This window comes from Oryza brachyantha, chromosome 11 (assembly GCF_000231095.2).
Source record: "Oryza brachyantha chromosome 11, ObraRS2, whole genome shotgun sequence".
Lineage (NCBI taxonomy): Eukaryota > Viridiplantae > Streptophyta > Magnoliopsida > Poales > Poaceae > Oryza > Oryza brachyantha.
In genome coordinates this window covers 14,563,601-14,586,220 of record NC_023173.2, presented here as the reverse complement: position 1 = coordinate 14,586,220, position 22,620 = coordinate 14,563,601, and the positions used below count along the sequence as shown (strand labels likewise).

General features: G+C 39.4%; 4 protein-coding genes across 5 annotated transcripts; 1 reads left to right on the top strand and 3 right to left on the bottom strand.

Moving 5' to 3' along the window:
- Positions 1–4,686: 4,686 nt before the first annotated feature.
- Positions 4,687–8,459, top strand: LOC102708664 (probable galacturonosyltransferase 5). Of its 2 annotated transcripts, XM_006663503.3 has the most exons (7): positions 4,687–4,836; positions 5,029–5,087; positions 5,200–5,250; positions 5,955–6,190; positions 6,329–6,686; positions 6,979–7,497; positions 7,913–8,459. In XM_006663503.3, exons 1-7 carry the CDS (start codon positions 4,713–4,715, stop codon positions 8,186–8,188), a joined length of 1,623 nt encoding a protein of 540 aa, XP_006663566.1. In that variant the 5' UTR covers positions 4,687–4,712; the 3' UTR covers positions 8,189–8,459. The 2 variants fall into 2 exon arrangements, with proteins under 2 accessions (XP_006663566.1, XP_015698175.1); XM_015842689.2 differs by lacking the exon at positions 4,687–4,836 and having other exon boundaries at positions 5,077–5,112.
- A 1,480-nt stretch (positions 8,460–9,939) lies between these two features.
- Positions 9,940–11,297, bottom strand: LOC102716259 (wheatwin-1-like). The gene is made up of 3 exons (XM_006662955.2): positions 11,204–11,297; positions 10,577–10,867; positions 9,940–10,248 (listed from the first exon to the last, which is right to left on the bottom strand). The coding sequence occupies exons 2-3, from the start codon at positions 10,847–10,849 to the stop codon at positions 10,081–10,083; spliced, it is 441 nt and encodes a 146-aa protein (XP_006663018.1). The 5' UTR covers positions 10,850–10,867; positions 11,204–11,297; the 3' UTR covers positions 9,940–10,080.
- A 3,082-nt stretch (positions 11,298–14,379) lies between these two features.
- On the bottom strand, positions 14,380–15,910 carry LOC102708387 (barwin-like). Its single transcript, XM_006663502.3, has 2 exons — positions 15,549–15,910; positions 14,380–14,844 (listed from the first exon to the last, which is right to left on the bottom strand). Exons 1-2 carry the CDS (start codon positions 15,834–15,836, stop codon positions 14,668–14,670), a joined length of 465 nt encoding a protein of 154 aa, XP_006663565.1. The 5' UTR covers positions 15,837–15,910; the 3' UTR covers positions 14,380–14,667.
- Positions 15,911–17,522: 1,612 nt separating this feature from the next.
- Positions 17,523–18,903, bottom strand: LOC102715981 (barwin-like). The gene is made up of 2 exons (XM_006662954.2): positions 18,549–18,903; positions 17,523–17,841 (listed from the first exon to the last, which is right to left on the bottom strand). Exons 1-2 carry the CDS (start codon positions 18,822–18,824, stop codon positions 17,665–17,667), a joined length of 453 nt encoding a protein of 150 aa, XP_006663017.1. The 5' UTR covers positions 18,825–18,903; the 3' UTR covers positions 17,523–17,664.
- Positions 18,904–22,620: the final 3,717 nt, after the last annotated feature.

The window sequence follows — 22,620 nt, the reverse complement described above, 5'->3', positions numbered from 1 at the left end:
TTGGTTCACATTTAAGTTTGTCAGTCATTCACATATTTACATTTGGTAATGGGTCCACAACTAGTTTCTACAACTCGACTTGGGTCCAAGGCTCCCAACCATGTTTGCAATATCCAGAAAGAAAACAAAACGAAACTATTGGGCAAGAATTGTGAGGAAAAACTTGGATCCAATACCGATACTTACACACAAACACTCCAATCACAGTCGATCCAATCAGCCAACTGTTAGTTTTATGAAATGCAATGTAATCAGACACGATCACCTAGAAGCTCACTAAGAGCAAGTTCAATAGTATAGCCAACCACTGGCTCTAATTTATCTATAGTTAATTTAATAGCTAATTCATACAATAGTCATCTACAAAACATCAATACATGGTCCCACATATCATACACACATTTTGTCTTCGAGTCCGTGTGCATCTGACTATAAATTAGTAGCCCACATCTCTTTTCTCTCTCCTCCTATCTCTTTAAAATATGCTTATAGCTGGCTTATAGCCCGCTATTGTATCTGCTCTAACCATGAGGAATAGATTGCCTTATCTACCTACAATGCTCAATTCTTAGTTTCTAAAGGCACAAATCACAGGAAGTTGACATGGAAACCTTGTGCGCCAAAAAAAAAGCAAACTATTCTCACAGTTGGTCGTGTAGAACCAAATCTAGATTATTGACCACTCAGCTAGAGGGTGGCCAAACAATATTGCATGCCCGCTCTATCTACATCTCTTCGTCGAATATAGATTCACCCAAAAATATTGAGGTTGGTCTCAACCAGGTTATCATGACCGTGGCTAGCACCCCAAGCATGACGGTGGCTACCACGATTCATGACTGGTGGGGCTCCCTAGCCACTTGCCAAGAAGTGCCAAAAAGAGGTGTGCGGTCATTACTTATTTTGGTGACCTTGGAGATTTGGAGAGAGTGGAACTAAAGAACTTTCCAACACAAGCAACTATCAGTGACATTCCTCTATATTCAATAAAGCTAGCACAACATTGTGTCAGTTCATTAAAACAAAGTTTACCAATCTAATTATGGCAAACACATGGTAAGCCACGGAAAATATGGTAAAGAAAACATTATAAACTAGGGAAAGCTTGATAAAACTAAGTATATCACACTTCTAACACAATACTAAGAAACTACAGTAAGATATAGTATGGCATGAACTAGACATGAATCAATGACATGTCGAAGATATAGCTCGATAAACTTAGGTTTCTTTTGACGAAGTTCAATATTACGAGAATCAGAAGGTGAGATTTAGGGAATTTGGGTTTTGGGTGTTTAGCTTTTATTGTGGATTCTCTAAATCCGAGTAATAATCTCTGTTTAATAATGCTATGATTCTTTTTAAAGAAAGTTGTAGCCGCTAGGAGCCCAAGCATCAGGTCATGTTCTTTTGGTTGATAAAAGATTATTTATTTTTTATAGTTATTTAATAGTATAAATGATAAACTGTAAAAATTAAAAATCTACTCTATAGAGAAGAGATAATAAACTTATGTATATTTTAATAAAGAATAGATCATTTAATAGGCTGGACTAAAAGAACACATCCTGATCCTCAATTATTCTCTACCGCTACTGCAGAATTGCAAACGCCAGTGAGCAACACAGAGCAGTCAACAGTGAAACACCCCACTGTGGCCGGTGGGCATGAGTTTCTCCAGGTGACACGATCGGGCTTCCCCACCGGCCTCCTGCCGATCCGCAGCCGCAGCGGCAGAAGCAGCGAGTGGCGAATCGCCTGGCTGACGCTCCGGGCCCACGCGTCGTCATCGGGAGGGCAGGGCAGGCAGAGCGGCCGATCCGTAGGACGATGGACGCACCCCACCTCCGCCTCCGCGTCTCCCCACGCAAATGAAATGCTCCCGTGGAATGGATACGCCGCCCGTACCGTACGCAATGGGGTTTTGATTTGAATTTTCTTCAGATTTAATATTATTTTAATAGAAAATCGTAAAATTAAAGGACATCAGTAAAAAATCGTAAAATTAAGATCCCATCGAACTGCCGTAGTTCGATAGGCAACCAGTTGGAGAGGGCTTGTCGAACTGCTCTGTCCCTGTTCGACATGGGTGTATGTTTAACTTCCAAAGTTGGTTCAGCAGTTCGACAGGTCGAGCTAGCTCAATAGTCGATTGGGTGGGGGCCTGTCGAGCTTCCTCCGTTCGATAGACCCCTAAATTTATAATTTTTCTCGGATGATCTCTACTTTTGCGAATTTTCATTAAAATAATATTAATTCTTAAAAAAATTTCTTGGTTTTGCAGCACTCCAGTAGTTGTTTGGCTGTACCGATCAAGCCGAGTAAGGCCGCTTTCGACGTGGAGGGGATAAGTTAACTTATCCCTGGCACGGAAAACGTAGTTATAGATTAGTACATGATTAATTAATTATTAAAAAAATATAAAATAGATTAATATGATTTTTTAAAACAACTTTTCTATAGAAATTTTTTCCAAAAATATACCGTTTAGCAGTTTGGGAAGCGTGCGCATGGAAAACGAAAGGGTATAAGCTAAGTAACGGGGACGGCGAACGCGGCCTCAGACTCTTGTTATAAAATAGTGCAAGCTAGATAGAAATATACCCAACGTGTTATTAGCATTTTCTGCTGGCTTCTGGTGAGTACTTTATATGTTTCAGAAGAAAGTCATCCTTATCTTCTCGCTCATGCTTCTACTTAAAAGCTAAAATTTAAAATTTGAAATTTCATCTTGGAGTTGATTTAGAGTTTTTTTTCATCGTAGTTTATTTTTCAGCTTTAGTTTTACTAAGAATATGTATATAAAATTTTTATTCATAAATTATTTATAAACAAAAAATAATTTTATATTCTTAGCAATGTAAAAGTCAAAGTTGAAAAATAAACTTTAGTAAAATCCCTCAAAATCAACTCTAAAATTAGGGTTGAAAATTTAAATTTTGGCTTAGATATATAAACATAGATTCAACAATGTAAATATAAAAGGGTAGAGAGGATGTCACTAATGCTTTTCAGTTTTTTAGTGAAATCTCGGTGTTTTGGATGGAGATTGTACGTTCCACTCACATGTTTAGCTAGCCCGTCAAATCAAATACACGGCTCCAACTCACAATCTCTCTCGGGCTAGCTAACCGGATGCATGTGAGTACCTCTTAATAATGCTCTAACGCAACATAATCTAACCTTAGTGTCCATATCATCGAAAAGTACTACCTAGCCAATTCTCACAGAAAGTACTCTGCACGGAATCAGTGTGTGTACTTGACACCGGCCTCAACGGAAAGGGACAAACAGATCACAGAAAAAAAAGAAAAAATCCCCTGGATTTAAATAATTCCCCCACACTAGTGGCCTTCACGTGACCAACCTAATGAGTGGCGATGGGTTCAGCTTCCTGGTAAGATTGAATTGCACGTGACATGTTGAGACTTGAGGGTGTGTTTTGTTGCCGCTAGCTGGGTTGAGTTGTGTGCAGCTGTGAAACCACCGCGCACTACATTTGCTGCAGAACAAAAATCAAGAATATTTTTTAACTAAACCGGTAAAAGCACTACCAATCATATTTCATTAGAAAGGAGTATGAACACTAGACATGTTATAAAAAAAAACCATAACCAGAACACCTCACACAACACGGGCAACGGACTACTTGAAGAAGGGAAATGGAAAAGTGTAGTAATACAAATTTGTAGATTGTTTCTTTGTGGGTAATAACATGATGGATGTGTTGTTTTGCACAGATTTACGGTTTTGCCTTCCCATGTGGGAGAATTGATCTAACATCTGACATCGATAAACGAGTAATCAGTTTCAGTGTAAAAATAATAATATCATGTTAGATTCATTAAATTGATTGATACAATTTCCGTTAACCATTTTAATAGAAATAATTCTAAAATGCCTTTTGAGATAGATTAAGGGTTATATATTTTTATTGGTATGGTTTTCATATCCATTTCATGAAAACTATTTCTATATAAAATTTGCTCATTTGGCCTTTTTTCTAAAAGCAAAACTTTTATTTGTAATTGTTTATAACTAACATAAAATTCACATTACCTAAAAAACCAAAAATATTCGTCAGTTTCTAAGAGGAACAAATAATATGTCTCACTTTTACTACTGATCTATCCCATTGGATTCACACCAGCAAACATTTTAATCCCATCCCGAATGGAAACCTTCTTGCCGTAGCGCACCAGCATCAGCATCAGGACAAGCATGATTGCCCCTACATGGGAAAACTCCATTCTTTTCACACCACAAAAATGCAAAAAAAAAAAACCCACACTAATTAACCAAACAACAAAAGGAAAAAAACGTCGAGAAAATAAATTAAAAAAGGCCAAAAAAAAGAAAAGAGAGAATTTCCAGAAGCGCGTCCTGACACCCGTCCTCCCACGAAAGGCACAACACCCCCGGATCGAATCCACCACCCCGTGGGCCCCACCGTCCACATCCACACTGACAGTGGGCCCACGCGCCCCTCTCCGGGCCCACCTGTCGGCGATACTTCCCTCGTTGCCTCGCCTCGCCTCCGCGGTTTTACCACACAGTCCCACTCGAGGGAGAGGGCTCGTCGTCGGGGTCTCGCGGCGGCGGTGGAGGCCGGAGGCGAGGTCGATTTCGAGGAGGAGGAGGAGGAGGAGGAGGAGGAGGAGGAGGAGGAGAGAGAGAGCGGCGGCGTGGCGGCGCCGCGGCGATCCGCTGGGATGAGGGCGGGCGGCGGCGGCGGGAGGGAGGCGGCGTTGCTGCTGGTGCTGATCGCGGCGTGCTGCGGCTTCCTCCTCGTGCTCCTCAACCTCCCCGACGGACGCTCCCTCCCCGGAGTACCCGGTGAGCGCCGCTGCTCCCTCGCGCCGCCGACGCCGAGGATTGGAGTCGCGAGTTTTGTGTTTGCCCGTTTGGGTTCCTGATTCTGGCGCGCTGGCTGCTTACCAATTTAGCTAGCCGCGCGCCTTACGGTGTCTCTGCCGCCGCGCTAATGGCGATGGCTTTGCGGTGGGGTTTGGTTTGGTTTGGTTGCAGGTGCAGGTGCAGGTTCCGGTGGGGAGCGCACGGGAGGGGCCCATGTGTCGGTGAAGGAGGTCGCTGATACTAATGCGGATTCTAGTTCGATTCCATTCCATTCGGCTCCTTTCCAATTCGTTGTGTTTTTTTGTTTCCATCGAGTTGTTGATCCAGTGTTGCGTTTCGCAGAGGCGGATGGAGGAGGTCGTCGGGCTGCAGCAAGGCGTGGTAGCGCAGGAGGTAAATTTTGCTCATGTGTAACATTTGTGTGGTTTTGGGCTGGTTTTGTCTCATCGTCTGTGTGAGTATATGTGATACATGCAGTGGTTGTAGAGTGGAGTGATCACTGTTTATTCAGTTCATAACGAGTGGAGAGCGCGGTCAAGGTTTTGATTTGTTGTTCTGAGCGACCTATTCCAACCTGAGATAATGCATCTGTAGCGAAGCATAACGTCTGGTGTATGTGAAATGATTGCTTCTCTTGACAGGGTGGAGTGAAGTAAGCGGAAGTAGGGATGAGATTTTGGTGTTTCTTTTTTGTGCATTTCTGACAATTGTCCTAGTTGACAAATAACAATGGAGACAGTTCCGTTTTGCATCCCTGAGCAATATGCTATGTTGCTCAAGCTCGAATAACTGGTTTGGAGGTTAGAATAGATATCCAATCAATGCACTTTAGTCAAATATAATTTCTGGGGAGTGGGAAATGCCATGAACTCTGTTAGGGCAGAGTGAAGTGAACTGAAGAAGTGATTTTTGTGTCCTTTTTTGTTTTGCATTTTTGAAATTTGTCCTAGTTCACAGCACAAGCAATATGTTATGTTCCTCCAATTGAATGTTTTGCTTTGACTGGTTTGGATATTGGAATAATTATTTAATCAATACACTTCTGAGAAGTTGATGTTAGTTGTTTTTTTTTTTACTTTTTTTTTGTGTGTATGCAGTTAGAAGGACAAACTGATGAAATTGCTGCAGATGTAGACGAAAGAATCTCTAGATCTCCTTCTGGCACTAAAGAGAAATTATGGATGATGCAAGACCAACTAATTATGGCCAAGGCCTATTTGCAGTTTGCTTCCCCACATGGCAGTTCACATTTAGTTCGGGAGTTGAAGTTGAGGGTGAAGGAGCTAGAGAGGGTGATAAACCACATTAGTAGCAGTTTCCGTGTACCCATGAGGTAAGCTTTAATCCATGATTTGCAAGTAAAGATTTGATTTGTAATAGTAATTCAGTTTCACAAGAATAAATATGGATAGTTATGCTATGTTACCATCAATAGTCATTTTCTATGATTGAAACCAAAGCAATTTTGCAGTGCATTGCAGAAAAGTAGGGCAATGGAAATGACCTTATCTAAAGCTCAAAGGGCCTACCCACATTGTTCTTTGATGACAGCCAAGCTACGTGCAATGACTCATCAAAGTGAAGAATTGGTCAGAGCACATCGAAGTGAATCTGCATTCCTTGAGCAGGTTGCAGTGAGGACGTTACCGAAAGGCCATCACTGCCTAGCAATGCGACTTACCTCAGAATATTTTCTGTTAGATCCAAATGAACGCGACTTTCCTCAAAGATACACAATGCAGATGGGTAGCTTTTATCATTATGCAATATTCTCAGATAATGTGCTAGCAAGTGCGGTGGTTGTCAACTCTACAATTTCTGCATCTAAGGTAAGACCTCAGATTTGTCTAGCACTAATCTTTAGATTAATATGTAGGGAGTTATACATATGCTTTGCAAGTATAGTTGCTTGTCCTTTTGTGTCCATCATTTTTGTGTCAGAACAAATCTCCAGAGATGATCATTTTTTGTGTCCATTCATTTATTCCCACGGTGTGATGGTTGACGAAAAATGTTCATGTGGTCAACAATGATTGCACTAGGAATTATCTTGCATAACGGTTATTGCATTATGTTCACACCTTAAAATTTGTGTTTGATTTGACTTATTTTCTTTGCCAGGATCCCAAAAGGATAATGTTTCATATTGTAACTGATGCACTGAATTTTCCTGCAATGATGATGTGGTTTCTGACAAACCCACCAAATCCAGCCACAATTCGAATCAAGAGCCTAGATCATTTGAAATGGCTGCCAGCTGATTTCACTTCCAGATTTAAGCAGAAGGGTATCAGAGATCCAAGATACACTTCTGCACTTAACCACTTGCGCTTTTATTTGCCAGAAGTATTCCCCTCTCTGAACAAACTTTTACTCTTGGACCATGATGTAGTAGTCCAAAGAGACTTGACTGCACTATGGGAGATAAATATGAATGGTAAAGTAAATGGTGCTGTTGAGACATGCACTTCTGGCGATGGTTATCATCGGTTGGAGAACATTGTTAATTTCTCTGATCCAAGTATACTTGACAAATTTGATGCAAAGGCTTGCATTTGTGCATTTGGGTTGAACATCTTTGACCTTATGGAATGGCGCAAGCAGGGTGTGACTGCAACTTATAATAAGTGGTTTCAAGCTGTAAGTGTACTTTCCTGTCACATTAATCTGACCCAATGTTTTTCATTGATTTCAAATCGTAATAATATCTTAAGCATGTATTTTCACTCCAATAGTTTAAATTGTTCATTGGCAGTGCTAAACTGTAAGGAAGCTTACATGATGTTGAACTCATGGGTACTGGCATCAAGTTGGTTTCTAAAAGATATAATTTTCAACTATTAAAATGTTAGTTTAGATGCAGAATAGCACAATTATTTGCAGTTCCAGATATTCCAAATAACTCTACTGTAGAAACTTGCTGTATAATCCAACTATACAACACTTTCTGTGTAGAAGGTTTAGTTTACTGTAACTATATGGAGTGACCAGAAGCTTGTATACAAAGTATTCTGTGTAAATATTGTTTCTCAACATCTCAATTGCCCGTTTGCAGGGCAAAAGGCGGAGACTATGGAAAGCAGGGAGCTTGCCACTGGGCCAGCTTGTCTTCTACAATCAAACAGCGCCTCTTGACCATCGGTGGCATGTTCTTGGGCTTGGTCATGACAGAAGCATTGGAAGAGAAGAAATTGAGAGGGCCGCTGTGATCCACTACAGTGGAAAGCTCAAACCCTGGCTGGAGATCTCCATTCCCAAGTACAGAGATTATTGGAACAATTTCCTTAACTATGATAACCCATACTTGCAGCAATGCAACATTCACAGGTAGAAGCAGTAGAAGCTAGAAGATTCACACAATGGCCCATGGATACATGGTTTTTGCTATACGCACGTGTAGTAAGCTAATCTTATTCATTCTTTTGTGGATTTAGCTTTTAGCGTCTTGTTCTATATTCAATTGTACGCATTGTTATCCACTTGCTGAAAAAAAAAAGAATATGCAAAAGGAAGAAAAAGCATGATTAAATAAAACCGGCCTATGACCTCACTAGTAATATTGAAGTTTTGGACAATCAGCTCTGACATTTCCAACAGCAAAATTTTCGCCTCTTTTGCCTGTTAACCAGGTTGAGATGGGATAATTTTCATACCAAAGACTACTCATTTTCCATGAATATTTATGATCATTTTGACTGGATTACTCTCTATACCACATGGGTTGAATGTCCGAACTCTTATCAGATATTTCAGGCACAAATAAATTACACAAGTTATCAGAAGATACAGACTACAGTTCTATTTGCAATTTCAGGGCGAGCAGCAGAAATGGCCATTCATTTTTTTTTCTCCAGCAGTTCTTGCTCTGAGCCATGTACATACTGCAAATTCACAATCTTCCAAGCTGATATAATGATCTGACCTTCCAAGCCAAAATCCAAGACCCCCAAGCAACCGTCATGATTCATTCAGGATCAGATTATCCGATCAAAGATGGCAGCCCAGGGCCTCATTCTTGCGTCACTGGATGAAACAGCCTGGTCGTCATGGATAACCGTTGCATGCATCATGCACTGTCTGAAGAAACCAACTTGAGTCGTTTTTTGGCAGAACATCAAACTTGGCACGAAGAAAGGAAAATGTTGGACATGCATATGGCTGGTGTCGATGCACGCTGGTATGTGTTCAAGATGTGCCAAATTTATGCTCTTTGCATGACTCTAATTAGGACAATGATGAGGCTTCTTCAAGTGTAGCTTCCCGCTGCTATTGCCACCAGTTCTAGCGAAGCAGACACTGCAATTTTGACATTTTGGATCTTTTTGAAAACTTATTTAATAAATAGAACACTTAAAAAATTTATTCGCGAATAGAATTTTTTTAACCGCGCTAACGTTACTGGCACCGACGTTGAATAGGATGGCATCAATATCGTTGTCACCGTTCTCTAGCCACGTGAGCATAACCTAATGACGTGTATAACTCTTGGAGGACGACGGATCGTGTCCTATTCAATATCGGCGCCAATAATGTTGGCGTGATAAAAAAAATCCATTTACGTAATAAGTTTTTCTAAGTGTCTATTTATAAAATAAGTCTTTTGAAAGGACCAAAAGCAGCCATAGAGGATAGATCGAGATGGACTTGATTAGCTTTCTTTTCTTTTGTTTTGTCCTTCTCTAGAAAAAAAATAGAACTTTTATGTAATTTGCCTTGTTATGTGAAACTGGTTATGACGGTTTTTTTTTCTTTTTTTGGTAATAATCAGAGGCAGCGGCCTCTTCGGTCTTATAAAAGTGGAGACATGAACGTGATAATGACCTTACGAAACTCATACTCATAAGTTTTAGTTGGCACAAACATTCACATATGGATGGATACAAGTATGGATAAAAAGTCTTATCGATATAAAACAAAGGGAATACTCTTTAATGCAAATATATGCATATCATTTACTTTATTTCAGCTAAGTATTTGAGATGATATTGATGGTTAAAGTTTTAAATTTCGGTTAATCTTGTCATAAACGACAGACATGTATGTCTATAGGATAAAACATTCAAGTATGTGACGCACTCTACATTGGACGGTAATGAAACTTTATTCATTGTTCAACATTATTACAGAGTGCCATCCATAAAGGCTTCTCTTCCGTCTTATTCCATATAAGTACGATACATCTTATTGAAGCACATGGCCATGCAAAGATATGACATGACCAAATCAGCAATTGACGAACTTGTAATCAACCTGCAGGTGTCCCATTTGGTAGCCACGGCCATCGGTGTCGATCTTCTTGAAGATGGTCTCGTAGTCCAAATCCAGTCCACCATTGCTGCATTGGTCCACGATCCTTGCTGTTATCGTCTCACCGGTGCCTCGGTTCTTCACCTAGAATGAACCATGCAGTTTAGTGTTCAGGCCAGTCTGTCGATGTATTTTGTATAATCGAATTGTCCACGCCCATCTTTTCGCTTATGCCTATGCTTATAAAAAAAATTGAAGTTTCAGTCTTGAATCAGGAGTTGATTTTGCGGGGTTTTTTATCGTAGTTTTTTTCTTTAGTTTTGCTTTTATATCACTAAGAACACGTATATAAAGGTTTTATTCCTAGATTGTTTTTCGTTTACAAATATTTTATTTGGCTTATTTAAAAAATAAGCCGACACAATCTATTTTTAAAAAGTATAGGAGTGCAAAATGACAGTGTTTTATTTACCTGGATACACTTTCCACATGATTCCCGGCCCCTAGTACCAGCAGGGCCACAGAAGGCAGTCCAGCCATATTTCTGGCGCCAAGACAAGGGCTTGTCGGCGTCCCATGTGGCACAGTATGCACTCACTTTGTTGAGGTCCCAGTTGTTCTGCTGAGGGTTGTAGTAGTGGTATTTGGCACGCACATTGGACGCTTGCTGCGCGGTAGCCATGGCTGCAGCGGCGCAGAGCAGCGCCACCACCACAAGCGCCCTGGATCCTGTGATTGCCGCCATCTTCTTCAGGATCTAAACCTATTTCCAGAAAGAAATTAGATGAATAAATGATTTGATGTGATAAATACATGCTAGAGATTCATGCTAATGGAAGAGTTGGGAGAGAAATGAAGATCTTGGCTGAGATTTTAACGTTGATTTTTCTTAGATTTTTCCACGGTTTTTGCACACGCTTACTGAACTAGGTGTATATTTGGCAGAAGTTTAGCATATTACCTTTCTAAAATAGATTTTTAACTTTGTAATAGCTAAATATATCATTTAAACAATTAAATAGCTATCACAAAAATTAGATAATTTTTTTATCTATAAGCTGAAAAAAAAGCCTTGTGTGGGTTTTGGTCATGCACATACCTTCTACCGTGCACCTGGTGGAGATTGGAGAATGAGGCAGTGTACTATAGCACAATCTTCCTCTATTGCAGGTGTGAGCATGCATATGCACCAAACTTTGGGACCTTATATAGTGGTGTGAGAGCCATACATCGTGGAATTTTCCAACCGGAAGAATTTGTGTCTTGCTTTGGAGCATGGTTAGGCCATTCTCAATGTATAATTTTATAGCATAGTTATCAAGACCGTAAACTAGGTAACCGGGCCAGATGACTCTCATCTCATAAAACTCTCTATTTAATGACCCCACCAAGTCAGCAATTTTGCTGATGTGACACCCTATTTAATATGCATAATCCTTACGAAACATGCATTAAGATTGATAGCATTTATACCCCCCTTAGCCCTGTATATTAATTAATTAATGAGAAGAACTGGTACACACACATTCCTTTTTAATTAATTAATCCTCCTCGCTGCGCTTATGATTATGCTGATTAGCTAAAATTTGAATTTTAAACTTTATATTTAGAGTTGATTTTCAGGTTTTTTTAACGTAGATTATTTTCAGAACTTGTTTTGAAATCGCTAACAATACGTATGTAAACGTTTCATTTACAAATTAATTTTCGTTTCTAAATATGTCGTTTCGTTTTTTCCATTAAAAACCATAAGATGATCTCCTAGCACTGGGCACTGGAGTCGCAATAAGAAACTCAGAGCAGTACACTACAAGGGATTGAGGGCCTGTTTCAAAGGCCAGAATCTTTTAATTACACGCATGAACATGCAATATGAATAAATTCCAAATAACATCCAAAGCTTTGCAGGTATGGACGTCGGTAATTAAACCAATGTAAATTAATCATATGGAAATGGTAATCAAATTGACGTCTGCGCTAGCTATAATATTCACTTGGGAGATTTGATTGTTTTGTTCAAAAAGATTCATCTAATTAAAAGCTAGTAATTCTACCTGCAACGTCCTGGCTACTTCTATTTTCCTCCTTTTCTAACAAAGGCAGAAGTCTGCTTCCTTCTATTGATAAAATAAGATATATACGCATCCCATGTCAAAAAATAAAAAAGATATATACGCATCGACCCAAGATAGGCTTACACTGATAAACACCTCAAGATCATTCACTAAAACTAGGCTTAACACCCTGAAAACACCAAATACATCCAGAAGTGAAATGATACGTAGTTTAGTGGTTGCAGTGACCTGAGCAGTACATAGGATCCTGGTTTCAAATCTCCATAGAAAACATGAGTTTCAGATTGAATTATTTGAGGAGCCAAGTTCCCTATGAATTTAAAAAATAGCTGCATATATCCTTTTGGATACAAAGGCAGGATAAAAATACGGCTCTCCGGAAAAACATCTAGAAAGAATTAGCAGCCAGGCTGGTTGATTTTGCCTTTGACCATGGATCAATCAATAAGAGATCTTCAAATTCTCCATCTTGGTCACAATTCTTGGCTCGTACGTGTAGCAGCTGTTCCAACCTTATCAAAGACTTCTTAGGTTTATCCTGCTGCTACTGCTATGTGGCAGCTCGGCGATGCAATTCAGCCGCGGCCGATTGCGTCGAATCGTCGTCAATCACGCGAGGACCGATCGATGCGATGCCCTGGAATTCCAGCAGCAAAGAGAGGACGATTGCTTGGAATTTTAACGGAGTACGAGAAGAAATCAGGATTGATTTGACTGCTTCTTTTTTTTTATATGGAGTAGTCAGCCACAACAGGTTGTGGTGGAAATCTTGTAAATTTCTATGTATCAAAAATTTTAAAATAGATTGGTATGTTTTTTAAAGTAACTTTTCTATAGAAAAAAATTATAAAAACATACAATTTAGCAGTTTAGAAAATGTATGCACGAATAATAAGGGAATCTGGCTTATTAACCGAGATGAAAGAACATGGCCATTTCTGTTGGTTGTATTTCTGTTGTAACCTTTAGTTCTCCAATTAGTTTAGATTATCACCTAGATTCTATGAATATGTAGTCATTGAATACATTAAACAAGATATGTTTTATGGTTCTTAAGAAAGTAATTAGAGATATTTTTTTATGTAAAATTTTGGTTACTCGAAATACCTAGTATCGGAAGACACCATGTTTTTACAGTACAAAATGCCAGGAACTCATGGTACATCCTATAGAAGGTAAAAAAAAAACTCATTAAATAAACTAGAAGCCAATGAGTTAGGACATTTTAGCCTTTTCAGATTGTCACTAGTTGTTTGTCATATTCTCGATCTTACTCAACAATGCCAAAGTTTGTTGGTCAGAAGTCTGACAAATTTTGACTATAAATCTACAATATGACACACATGCTAATATGCGAATAAAGTATGGCTAATATCAATCGTAGAACTCAACCAAACAATAGGTCGAGAAGTTTTGGTATCACAAATTCTAGTTAGGAACCAAACAACCCTATACTGAATTTTGTTGGCCAGCTAAAGTTAAAACTTGGATGGGCGAGAATTGAGCCCCATCGAAATGTAGCACATATATGGTCTATATAATAGAAATGGATTTTTTACCGTTCTTGAAAAGTATCTCAAGGGATCAAAAATTTTAATAAAAATTTTTGATATCTCAGGGTACAATGTATCACACCTTTTACACTAAAAATTATGTACTTTAAGATATTTTTTTAAGAATGATAAAAAAAACTCTAATAGAAAACAAATTAACGCTTGGTATTAAAAATTTGAATGACTCGTAAATTTTATGAAATTTTTTACAACTAATTCATATCATATGTATATACTTAGGTGCGATTATATATAGGTGTAAAAGAACTCTGACCCGTCACACCAGTGAATACTGTATGTCGGTGCGTCTTTTGTTTGGACTCTGGAGTCAGCAAGCCGAACAATTTGGAAAAAAAAAGTCAGGAATCATTCTCACATCAAAACAGATACCCATCTTTTTGTTTCTGTTTATATTTATAAACCAAAATTTAATCTTTTAAACTTAAATTTAGAGTTGATTTTGGATTTTTTCAATGTGTTGAGAATATGTATATAAAAGTTCAATTCATAAATTATATTTTATTTATGAATATTCTTTTAATAAAAAATGAAACAATCACCCCAGAGCCTATAAACCAGTAGTACAAACAAGCTACGCAAGCCACGTCAATTCCTGAGCTTTCACAAGCAGAAAGAGAGGCACAAAATTAACGCTGGATCTGTTTGCCCTGAAATGAAACCTCTGAACTGCACTGAAATATTGCAACCTGGACCTCCTCTAGCCACAGAATCCATCAACCAACATTACACAAACTTTATTGATACCTCAGTGTATGTGTATACAGATATCTAGAGCAGCTTAACACTCCCAATTACTCATCAGAAGCTGCTTTATTTTATTTACCAGGCAGAGCTAGCACTCTGTCCAAAATGTGTATATACTATATATGCAGCAATTAATTTCTGTAGCATGTAGTAACTGTGTAGTGTAGTAGCTAGTTGTCGCCGCAGTTGATGAACTTGTAGTTGACGATGAGGTGCCCCTTCTGGTAGCCCTGGCCGTCGGTGTCGATCTTGGAGAAGACGGTGTCCCAGTCCAGGTCCAGCCCGCCATTGGAGCACTGGTCCACGATCCTCGCCGTGATCTGCGCCCCAGTCGCCGTGTTCGTCACCTGCAGAAAATAATTTGTCAATAAAATTTTTATATATGTGTTTATAGTGATCTAAACTACGATGAGAAGCCTTAAAATTTAGAAAATTAAATATTAGCTTATAAGTATAAACAAAAGCTAGAAGATGAGAGGTGCAGATCTCTGGTAAAGAAGGTGAGGGAGACAGCAGTGGAGTGGACTAATTCTGTATTTCAGTTTGTAGAGTAGTAAGGTGTAAAGATGTGATGCTTGGTAGATTTGTCATATGTATGTTTTCAGTCATTGAGGTAGTAAATAAAACATGGAAAGAAAGAAAACACACACACTTTCTTCTGTCTCTTAGAAGGGGGAAATTCAGATGAAATTATTTATCAACTTTGTTGTTCCTTATGCTATCGATAAACCGGAACCAAATCTTCTGAATTTATACAATTTACACATTTGAGTCATTAACACATAGACACACTTTGCTATGGTCCATTTGGTAGTGGCATAACTGAGAACTGCACAAAGTCAAGGTGGTCTCATCCCAATAAACCATATACTCCATAGTTAAGAATCTAATTCAAAAAATTATATTCATGTTTGAACAATCTAAAAGGAAAAAATGTGAAAAAAAAACTTTAATAAAAACCCCTAAAATCAACTCTAAATTTAAGATTAAAAATTTAAGATTAAAATTTTAAAGTCCAGTTTCTAAACATAAACGAAAAAAACGAGATTACCTGGAGGCACTTGCCACATGAATCTCGGCCTCTAGGACCAACAGGTCCACAGAAGGCGGTCCAGCCATACTTCTGCCGCCACGACAGTGGCTTGTTGGCGTCCCACGTGGCACAGTACGCGCTGACAGCCGGGGCCCCCAGGTCCCAGTTGTTCTGTGCGGGGCGGTAGTAGTGGTACGTGGCACGCACGTTGGACGCCTCCTGCGCCGCGGCCATGGCAGCCACCGCACACAGCACCACCATTGCCACCGTCGCCGCCCTTCTCGCCGTCGCAACCGCCGTTGCCATGGCCGTCGTCCCAGCCAAGTACGATTCACAGAGAAGGAAGTGTACTTGCTGGCAAGCTGGTACTGAAACGGAGGGTGGCTAGCTCTCTGATTCCACAAGCTTAAATAGGCACACCAGATGCATGGCTAGCTCTTCTCAGTTGCTTCTGGATGAAAAGAAACTTCGATGAAATTTCCACGCATGCATGCATGGGAACCCAATTGTGTGTGACAGTGAACTAATTACGTGGATATAAATCAGTAGTAAGTCTGCATATACTAATTTGGACGCAGATTTTTGGACAAACGAAATCTTATAAATCTCTTGTAGAGCCGGAGAAGCTACGGCAAAGTCGACAAAATCTGTTGCTTTCAGTCAGATGTTTCGACTAGTTTTCTTCAGAGCTTGCAGCATATATCACTTCATCTTTAATCACTTGTGTTTATACTCATAAACCAAAATTTAAATTTTTAACCTTAATTTGAAGTTGATTTTAGTGTTTTATCACCGAGGTTTATTGTTCAGTATTTTCTTTTAGATCGCTAAGAATACGTATATAAAAGTTTTATTCGGAAATTATTTTTGTTTGCAAATGAGTTAGCTTTCGTTATGCGTGGAAGGAAGCTAGCATGCCTTGTAGGTGAGGTAACTGCTTGGTCAATTTCCTATAGGAAGATTTCCGGAAATGTGGACGGCTGCAATGCTTGCCTTGGGAGGACGTAGCATGCAGATATTGACTGGTTCTGTTTTGATGTTAATTATTAGTACTCCCGATTTTAATGTTTTTATGTTATTAACTTGTAATATATATGTTCGATTATTTCTCTTATCATAACTGCTATTTGTTTATTATATGATTACATGTACATTAAGCATGATTTGTATTTTTTTATATATAATTTTTTAAATAAGACAAACGCTCTGACATATATTAAAAAGTTGATATTATCAAACATTATAAAGTACCTAGCATGTTAATATTTGCGTTGATATGTATTGATGTAGCGGCCGATCCAACTCTTGGGCAGGTAGAGCGGTCACCCGGCTCCGTATCTATTACAAAGGTTGTTAATGTCTGAAAAAAATGGTCGATCTTTGAAAAACACTACTAATGTAGTGATCAATGTATGGCTAACTATTATCATGTTAAATTGAGATCATAATTACTTAACTATTTTCATCCGACCGATAATAAAGTTGGATCGTCATGTTCTTACAATCAAACAGATAACTTGAATGGTTGAATGGCTCCATCGTTGAATTTATTTATAGAAGGTCATATCTAATCAAACCGAAGGCAGTCTCAGCCATGTAAGTAGAACAAAAGAACAGAGTTTTCAAAAAGCAGAGAAACAGAGCCACAAATTAACACTGGCTGTACATTGGCCTGAAACTTCTGAACTGCTCTGGCAATAACGTTGCAATCTGAGACCTCTTTTAGCCTTTTGTCACATAATCCATCATATTCCACAAAGGCCGAGAGGATAGTTGAGGTTGGGAACAGGGTCGAAAAATATTACAGCGGATTAGCATATGATGAATTAATTATTTACTAAAAAAATTTAAAAATAAAATAATATGATTTTTTAAGAACAATTTTTCAATGTAATCTTTTTTAAAAAAGGACGTATTAGTTAGCCGTTTCGGAAGCATAAGAGTGGAAAGCATAGAGAACACATGCGGGCGGGGTAAAAGATGCAAAGAACGTTGCCAAACCCATTAATTCTTCCATTTTGTATTCGAAACATCAAAATTATATCATCCACCAGCCAGCCACTTTATTGCATACATAGGAATGTTTATAATTACACGATGCAATTATTAATAATTGGTATTAATTAGTGTATAGCTAGTTGTCGCCGCAGTCGACGAACTGGTAGTCGACGATGAGGTGGCCGTTCTGGTAGCCCTGGCCGTCGGTGTCGATCTGGGAGAAGACGGTGTCCCAGTCCAGGTCCAGGCCGCCGTTGGCGCACTGGTCCACGATCCTCGCCGTGATCTGATCCCCCGTCGCCGTGTTCGTGATCTGCAACATATGTAGATATGACCGTGCTCAATGGTTACATGAAAAGAATTACAGTAATATTTTAAGGTTATTTTAATTAAAAATAAATCGATGCTCAAAGCTATCAAATAACTTAAAATGGTAACTAAATCTTGTAATAAGTGACAAATATTATTAGTGAAGGGAGTATCATTATCTAACTACTCTCTCTAATCACAGAATAACAACATCACCTGGCCTGACATGCACATTGCTTCCTCTATAGTATGTAAAAGTCAGATCCTAAGTAGATTTTTCATATAAATGGTTTTAACCTTTGGGATAGTTTTATTTTCCTAAGTCATTCTTCATAAATTAAAAAAAAAATGAAAAGTAAAAAAAATAACTCCAAGTTTTAAGGGGAAGCCTAGCTAGAATTATTTATCTTATGCCTTATTGATCAATAAATCATATATAATTCAGTTAAAAATCACATGAAACCATTCTTACACCTTCATTTTTTCAATTATGCTTATACCTATAAGTTAAAAATTGAATTTTCAATATTAAATTTAGTGTTGATTTTAAGGGTTTTTTTTCATCACAGTTTTTTTTCCTGTTTTGGCTTTTTATCACTAAGAGCATGTCTATAAAAATTTTATTTACAAATTATTTATCGTTTCGAAATATATTGTTTCGCTGCATTTTACCGTAATAAACCAAAAGATATATGCAGCTTGATTTCTTACCAGGAGGCACCTGCCACAGGCATCCTGCCCGGTGGGGCCAACGGGCCCACAGAAGGCGGTCCAGCCGTACTTCTGACGCCACTCTAGCGGCTTGTCGGCATCCCACGTGGCACAGTAAGCGCTGACAGCTGGGGCCCCCAGGTCCCAGTTGTTCTCCGCTGGCCGGTAGTAGTGATACGTGGCACGCACGTTGGACGCCTCTTGGGCTGTAGCCATGGCTGCGGCCATGGACAGCACCGCCGCCACCAGCGCCACCTTCCTCGCCGCCGTCGCCATGGCCGCCGCTTTAGCTGAGGTGGCTACTGCAAATTACAGACCTGTCTGTAGTGTTTAGCTGCTGGTGAAGATGGATCGATGTGGCTTTGATCCCGCATTTCCACAAGCTTAAATAGACTCACGGCGTACATGATCATGCGTATAGGTCATGGTTGACTCTCTCACTTGCTTGTGAAAATCAACTTCCATGAAATTTCCACACATGCATGGAACCTAGTTAGTTGTGTGTGCAAATTAGCAAATTACGTGGTTGTAGTCACTAATATTTGGCCGTAGATTTTGTGCCAACAAAAAGATATAGTAGTATATCTCTTGTACAGTATGAGAAGTTAGGCTAAGTCGAGAAAATCGGTTTCCTTCGATCACGTATCTTTTGGTTGCTTGCACGGAAAAGCTAACCATATATTTGCAAATATAAAAAAATTATAAATAAAACTTTATAAATATGTTATTAATGATCTAAAAGCAAAAGCTGATAAAATAAAATACGATAATAACAATTAAAATCAACTAAAATTTAAGATAAAAATTTAAATTTTGACATATAAGCCTAAACAGAACCGAAAAATGAGACTTATGTTTCATCTAGGTTAATTAATTTCGTCAGAGCATGCAGCATATCTGTTTAACTGTATTTATGCGACGATGAGTCATCTTGTTATGCATGTGAGGAGCTAGCATAGCTAGTTAGGTTACTGCAGGTCAAGTCCGTCTTTGACGCCACAGGAACAGTAGGCATCATTGACTTGATGGTTTATCTATAATTCCAAGGGAGATTTCCTGAATGGCTGACTGCCGCAATGCTTGGCTTTCGAGTTGGAGCGTCGCATGCATATGCTGATCTTGACTGGTTCTGATGGAGAAGAATATTTAATTAGCATGCATCGGGGAAGTGCTTGAGGGATGAAGAGATCATTTGTTTCAATGAAAAACTGTTTTTTCGTAGAAGCTTAGAAGCGAAGGGATTGGACAATTTTGATTTGGTCAAATTTATTCGAGTTGTAATTATCATACTGTGGAGTACGCACTCGGGGACTAGAACGGAGAAAGATGAAATAAACTTCTGAACTCTTTTGGCCGCGTTCGTTTGAGGGAGAGTAAGTTAACTTACCTCGACGCGGAAAACGTAATACAGTAGATTAGTACATGATTAATTAATTATTACTTATTAAAAATATAAAATAGATTAATATGATTTTTTAAAATAACTTTTCTATAGAATTTTTTTTAAAAAAAATACACTTCAGGAAGCGTGCGTGTGAAAAATTACGGGATAAGTTACTTTAGAGGGGGCGGCAAACACTCTCTTTCTCATATGCTCACCCATGATATATTGATGTGTTATGGACTTAAGGATAAAGTTCCTTTCTTTCCAGTTGACAAAGAATTAATTTGTTCGATCATAGTGTTGTGATGACCGATGATCGACCAAATTGCCACGGTCTTCTCAACAGCAAGCGACACATGGTCATAGGCACATCACACAAAACCTTATTTTCATATTCACCAATCTTGAAAGAAACTTTTAGGCGATGTCAAGTCTTGATATTTTCACTATCATTCAGCCATTGAACATGATACAAGTATGAGTGTCAAAGTAATTTCAGACTAAACTTATCACAGATCTCCTTACTTGTAAGAGTATAGCACCAACCTACATGGATGATGACCTTGCACACCTTTCCTTCCACTTTAGCTCAGTCCTGAAAAGGATTGTTTCTGTGTCTATTTTCAACATCCTTAAATTGTACACTCAAAACTTGAGTCACGACAAGTGCGCCACTGTCACGCCCAGAAATTTACACCAAATTTCCGAACAATAGCATGTATTAAATCTCGGTCCAGGCATCAACTCAAGACACACTATGACAAATTAATACACAGTTCCACGACTTAGAAACAATTTAAAACAATTATCTATCGAAATGCAGCGGAAGGAAAACAAGACTAGACCATCTAATCTTCAGCTTCAACTGGCGATGACGGCTCCACACCACAGGCATTCTCGACGACGGACTGAACCTCACTTCAACCTTGGGAACATCCTTCTTCTGACTTCTGACTGAAACTCTGGCACTTGCTCTGGTGGGGAAAAATTAAGCAAGGCTGAGTACAAACCACCGTACTCAACAAGTAACACCCAAGAGAGGAGAATAATGAATGCAATAGGGTATCAAAGATAGGCTAAGGTTAAATTGCTCTAAGCTACGGTAATTTAGCAAAAAGTAGATAAAAAATAGACTGAAATAAAAGTAAAGTAACATTTAAAATAATCATCCACTGTTCAATGTTACACCACGTTGCAACAGGCCCAGACCGCTGTCGAACGTTACACCACGTAGCGACAGGGTCAACCCTCTGTCCAACGTTAAACCACGTTGCGACAGACCCAAACCACTGCCAACGTTACACCACGTTGCGCAGGGTCAAACCAGTTCCAAGATTAATCAGGTTATTAATGGTTCAACTAATCCCAGTGAATCTGTCAGTTCGCCCAATAACCGCGGACACGGCTATTCGAATAGTTTTACTCTGTAGAGGTGTACAACTTTACCCACAAGACATGGCTCCCAAGTATGTTACCATGCCCCAACGTATCACCACGATACCTCAGTACGGAAACCATGATAAGACCTTTCACCTAACCCTCCCTAGACAATCCCACCGCACTTCAGGTTTCACCCCCTCCTTTACACCAAGTCGGGCAGTCCCCTCTTGTGCCTTGGTGAATCCGGAAGCAGCAGAGGCTTTCGTTACACCACGATTGCCCGTCCATACTCCATCACGCTCACCCTTGCCTTGGTACGTCGAATAGGAACAAGCTAAATTACGAGTCTCACCGTTGCCCATTCTGGCTTGTGGTTAGTACGTGTAAGACTTTCAGGGTTTCTTGAGAACTGGTCCTTAATTGCCATGGGCACGACTCTCAAAACCATGCACCCACAGCCCACCATAACTAATATTTTAGTTATATTAATCCACATCGGGAGATTAATAATGATTACAACCATTAAAGGTCTATCAGGTCTAGCAGTAATTAAATGCCAATTGGTGAGCTACTTGAACTAAGCATGGCTAAGCATTGCCTAACCCTAAGTCTAGTCAAATTAACCCTAGGATGACAATAGTAAACAGTGGGAATCAACGGGTATAAAGGTAAATGCTCAATAGATAAATAAAGTAAATGCATTTGAATACAATGCATGTTTGAATGTAAAAGCGGAGGATTTTATAATCATAGGTTCAATATGATCAAAGAAGGGTGCCACTTGCCTTGTTTAGACCCACGAGGAACTTCGACGACGACTTCGAGAACGAACGACGCTGCGACAGGGAAAAACCTACGACAAACAAGGCAAAACAAACAAAACAGGCTATAAAACTACTGAAACAGAGAAAGAAACTATTTTTAATGGATTCTTGGTATTTTTCTGAATTTAATGAAACTTGAATGGACCTAAACGGAGACTAGATGAATTAGTTATGAATTTTAGAAGATTATCTGTGTTTTTAAACTAAACAGAAAACCTTAATGAATTATTGCGCAATTAATTGGAGGCATGACGTCAGCATTAAGGAGAGAGGAAAGCTGACAGCTGGGACCCACATGGCGGTGAGAGAGAGAGGGAGAGGGGAGGCTGACCGGCTGACGAGTGGGGCCCGCTCATCAGTGGCCCAGAACAGAGGAGGACGGGGTGGCCTCGGCCGAACAGAGGGGAGAGGCGGCGCCGGCCGGGCAGGCGGCGGAGGGCGGTGACCGGCGGATGGCGGTGCGGACAAGCGGGCGGCGACGGGC

Bases quoted from the DNA above. Each gene is read 5' to 3' on its own strand.
- LOC102708664 (XM_006663503.3), top strand. From the start codon at position 4,713: ATGAGGGCGGGCGGCGGCGGCGGGAGGGAGGCGGCGTTGCTGCTGGTG. The intron at 6,687-6,978 runs GTAAGACCTCAG...TTTCTTTGCCAG, and splicing joins CTACAATTTCTGCATCTAAG to GATCCCAAAAGGATAATGTT. The intron at 7,498-7,912 runs GTAAGTGTACTT...GCCCGTTTGCAG, and splicing joins ATAATAAGTGGTTTCAAGCT to GGCAAAAGGCGGAGACTATG.
- LOC102716259 (XM_006662955.2), bottom strand. From the start codon at position 10,849: ATGGCGGCAATCACAGGATCCAGGGCGCTTGTGGTGGTGGCGCTGCTC. The intron at 10,249-10,576 runs GTAAATAAAACA...GGTTCATTCTAG, and splicing joins CATGTGGAAAGTGTATCCAG to GTGAAGAACCGAGGCACCGG.
- LOC102708387 (XM_006663502.3), bottom strand. From the start codon at position 15,836: ATGGCAACGGCGGTTGCGACGGCGAGAAGGGCGGCGACGGTGGCAATG. The intron at 14,845-15,548 runs GTAATCTCGTTT...TATTTTCTGCAG, and splicing joins CATGTGGCAAGTGCCTCCAG to GTGACGAACACGGCGACTGG.
- LOC102715981 (XM_006662954.2), bottom strand. From the start codon at position 18,824: ATGGCGACGGCGGCGAGGAAGGTGGCGCTGGTGGCGGCGGTGCTGTCC. The intron at 17,842-18,548 runs GTAAGAAATCAA...CATATGTTGCAG, and splicing joins CCTGTGGCAGGTGCCTCCTG to ATCACGAACACGGCGACGGG.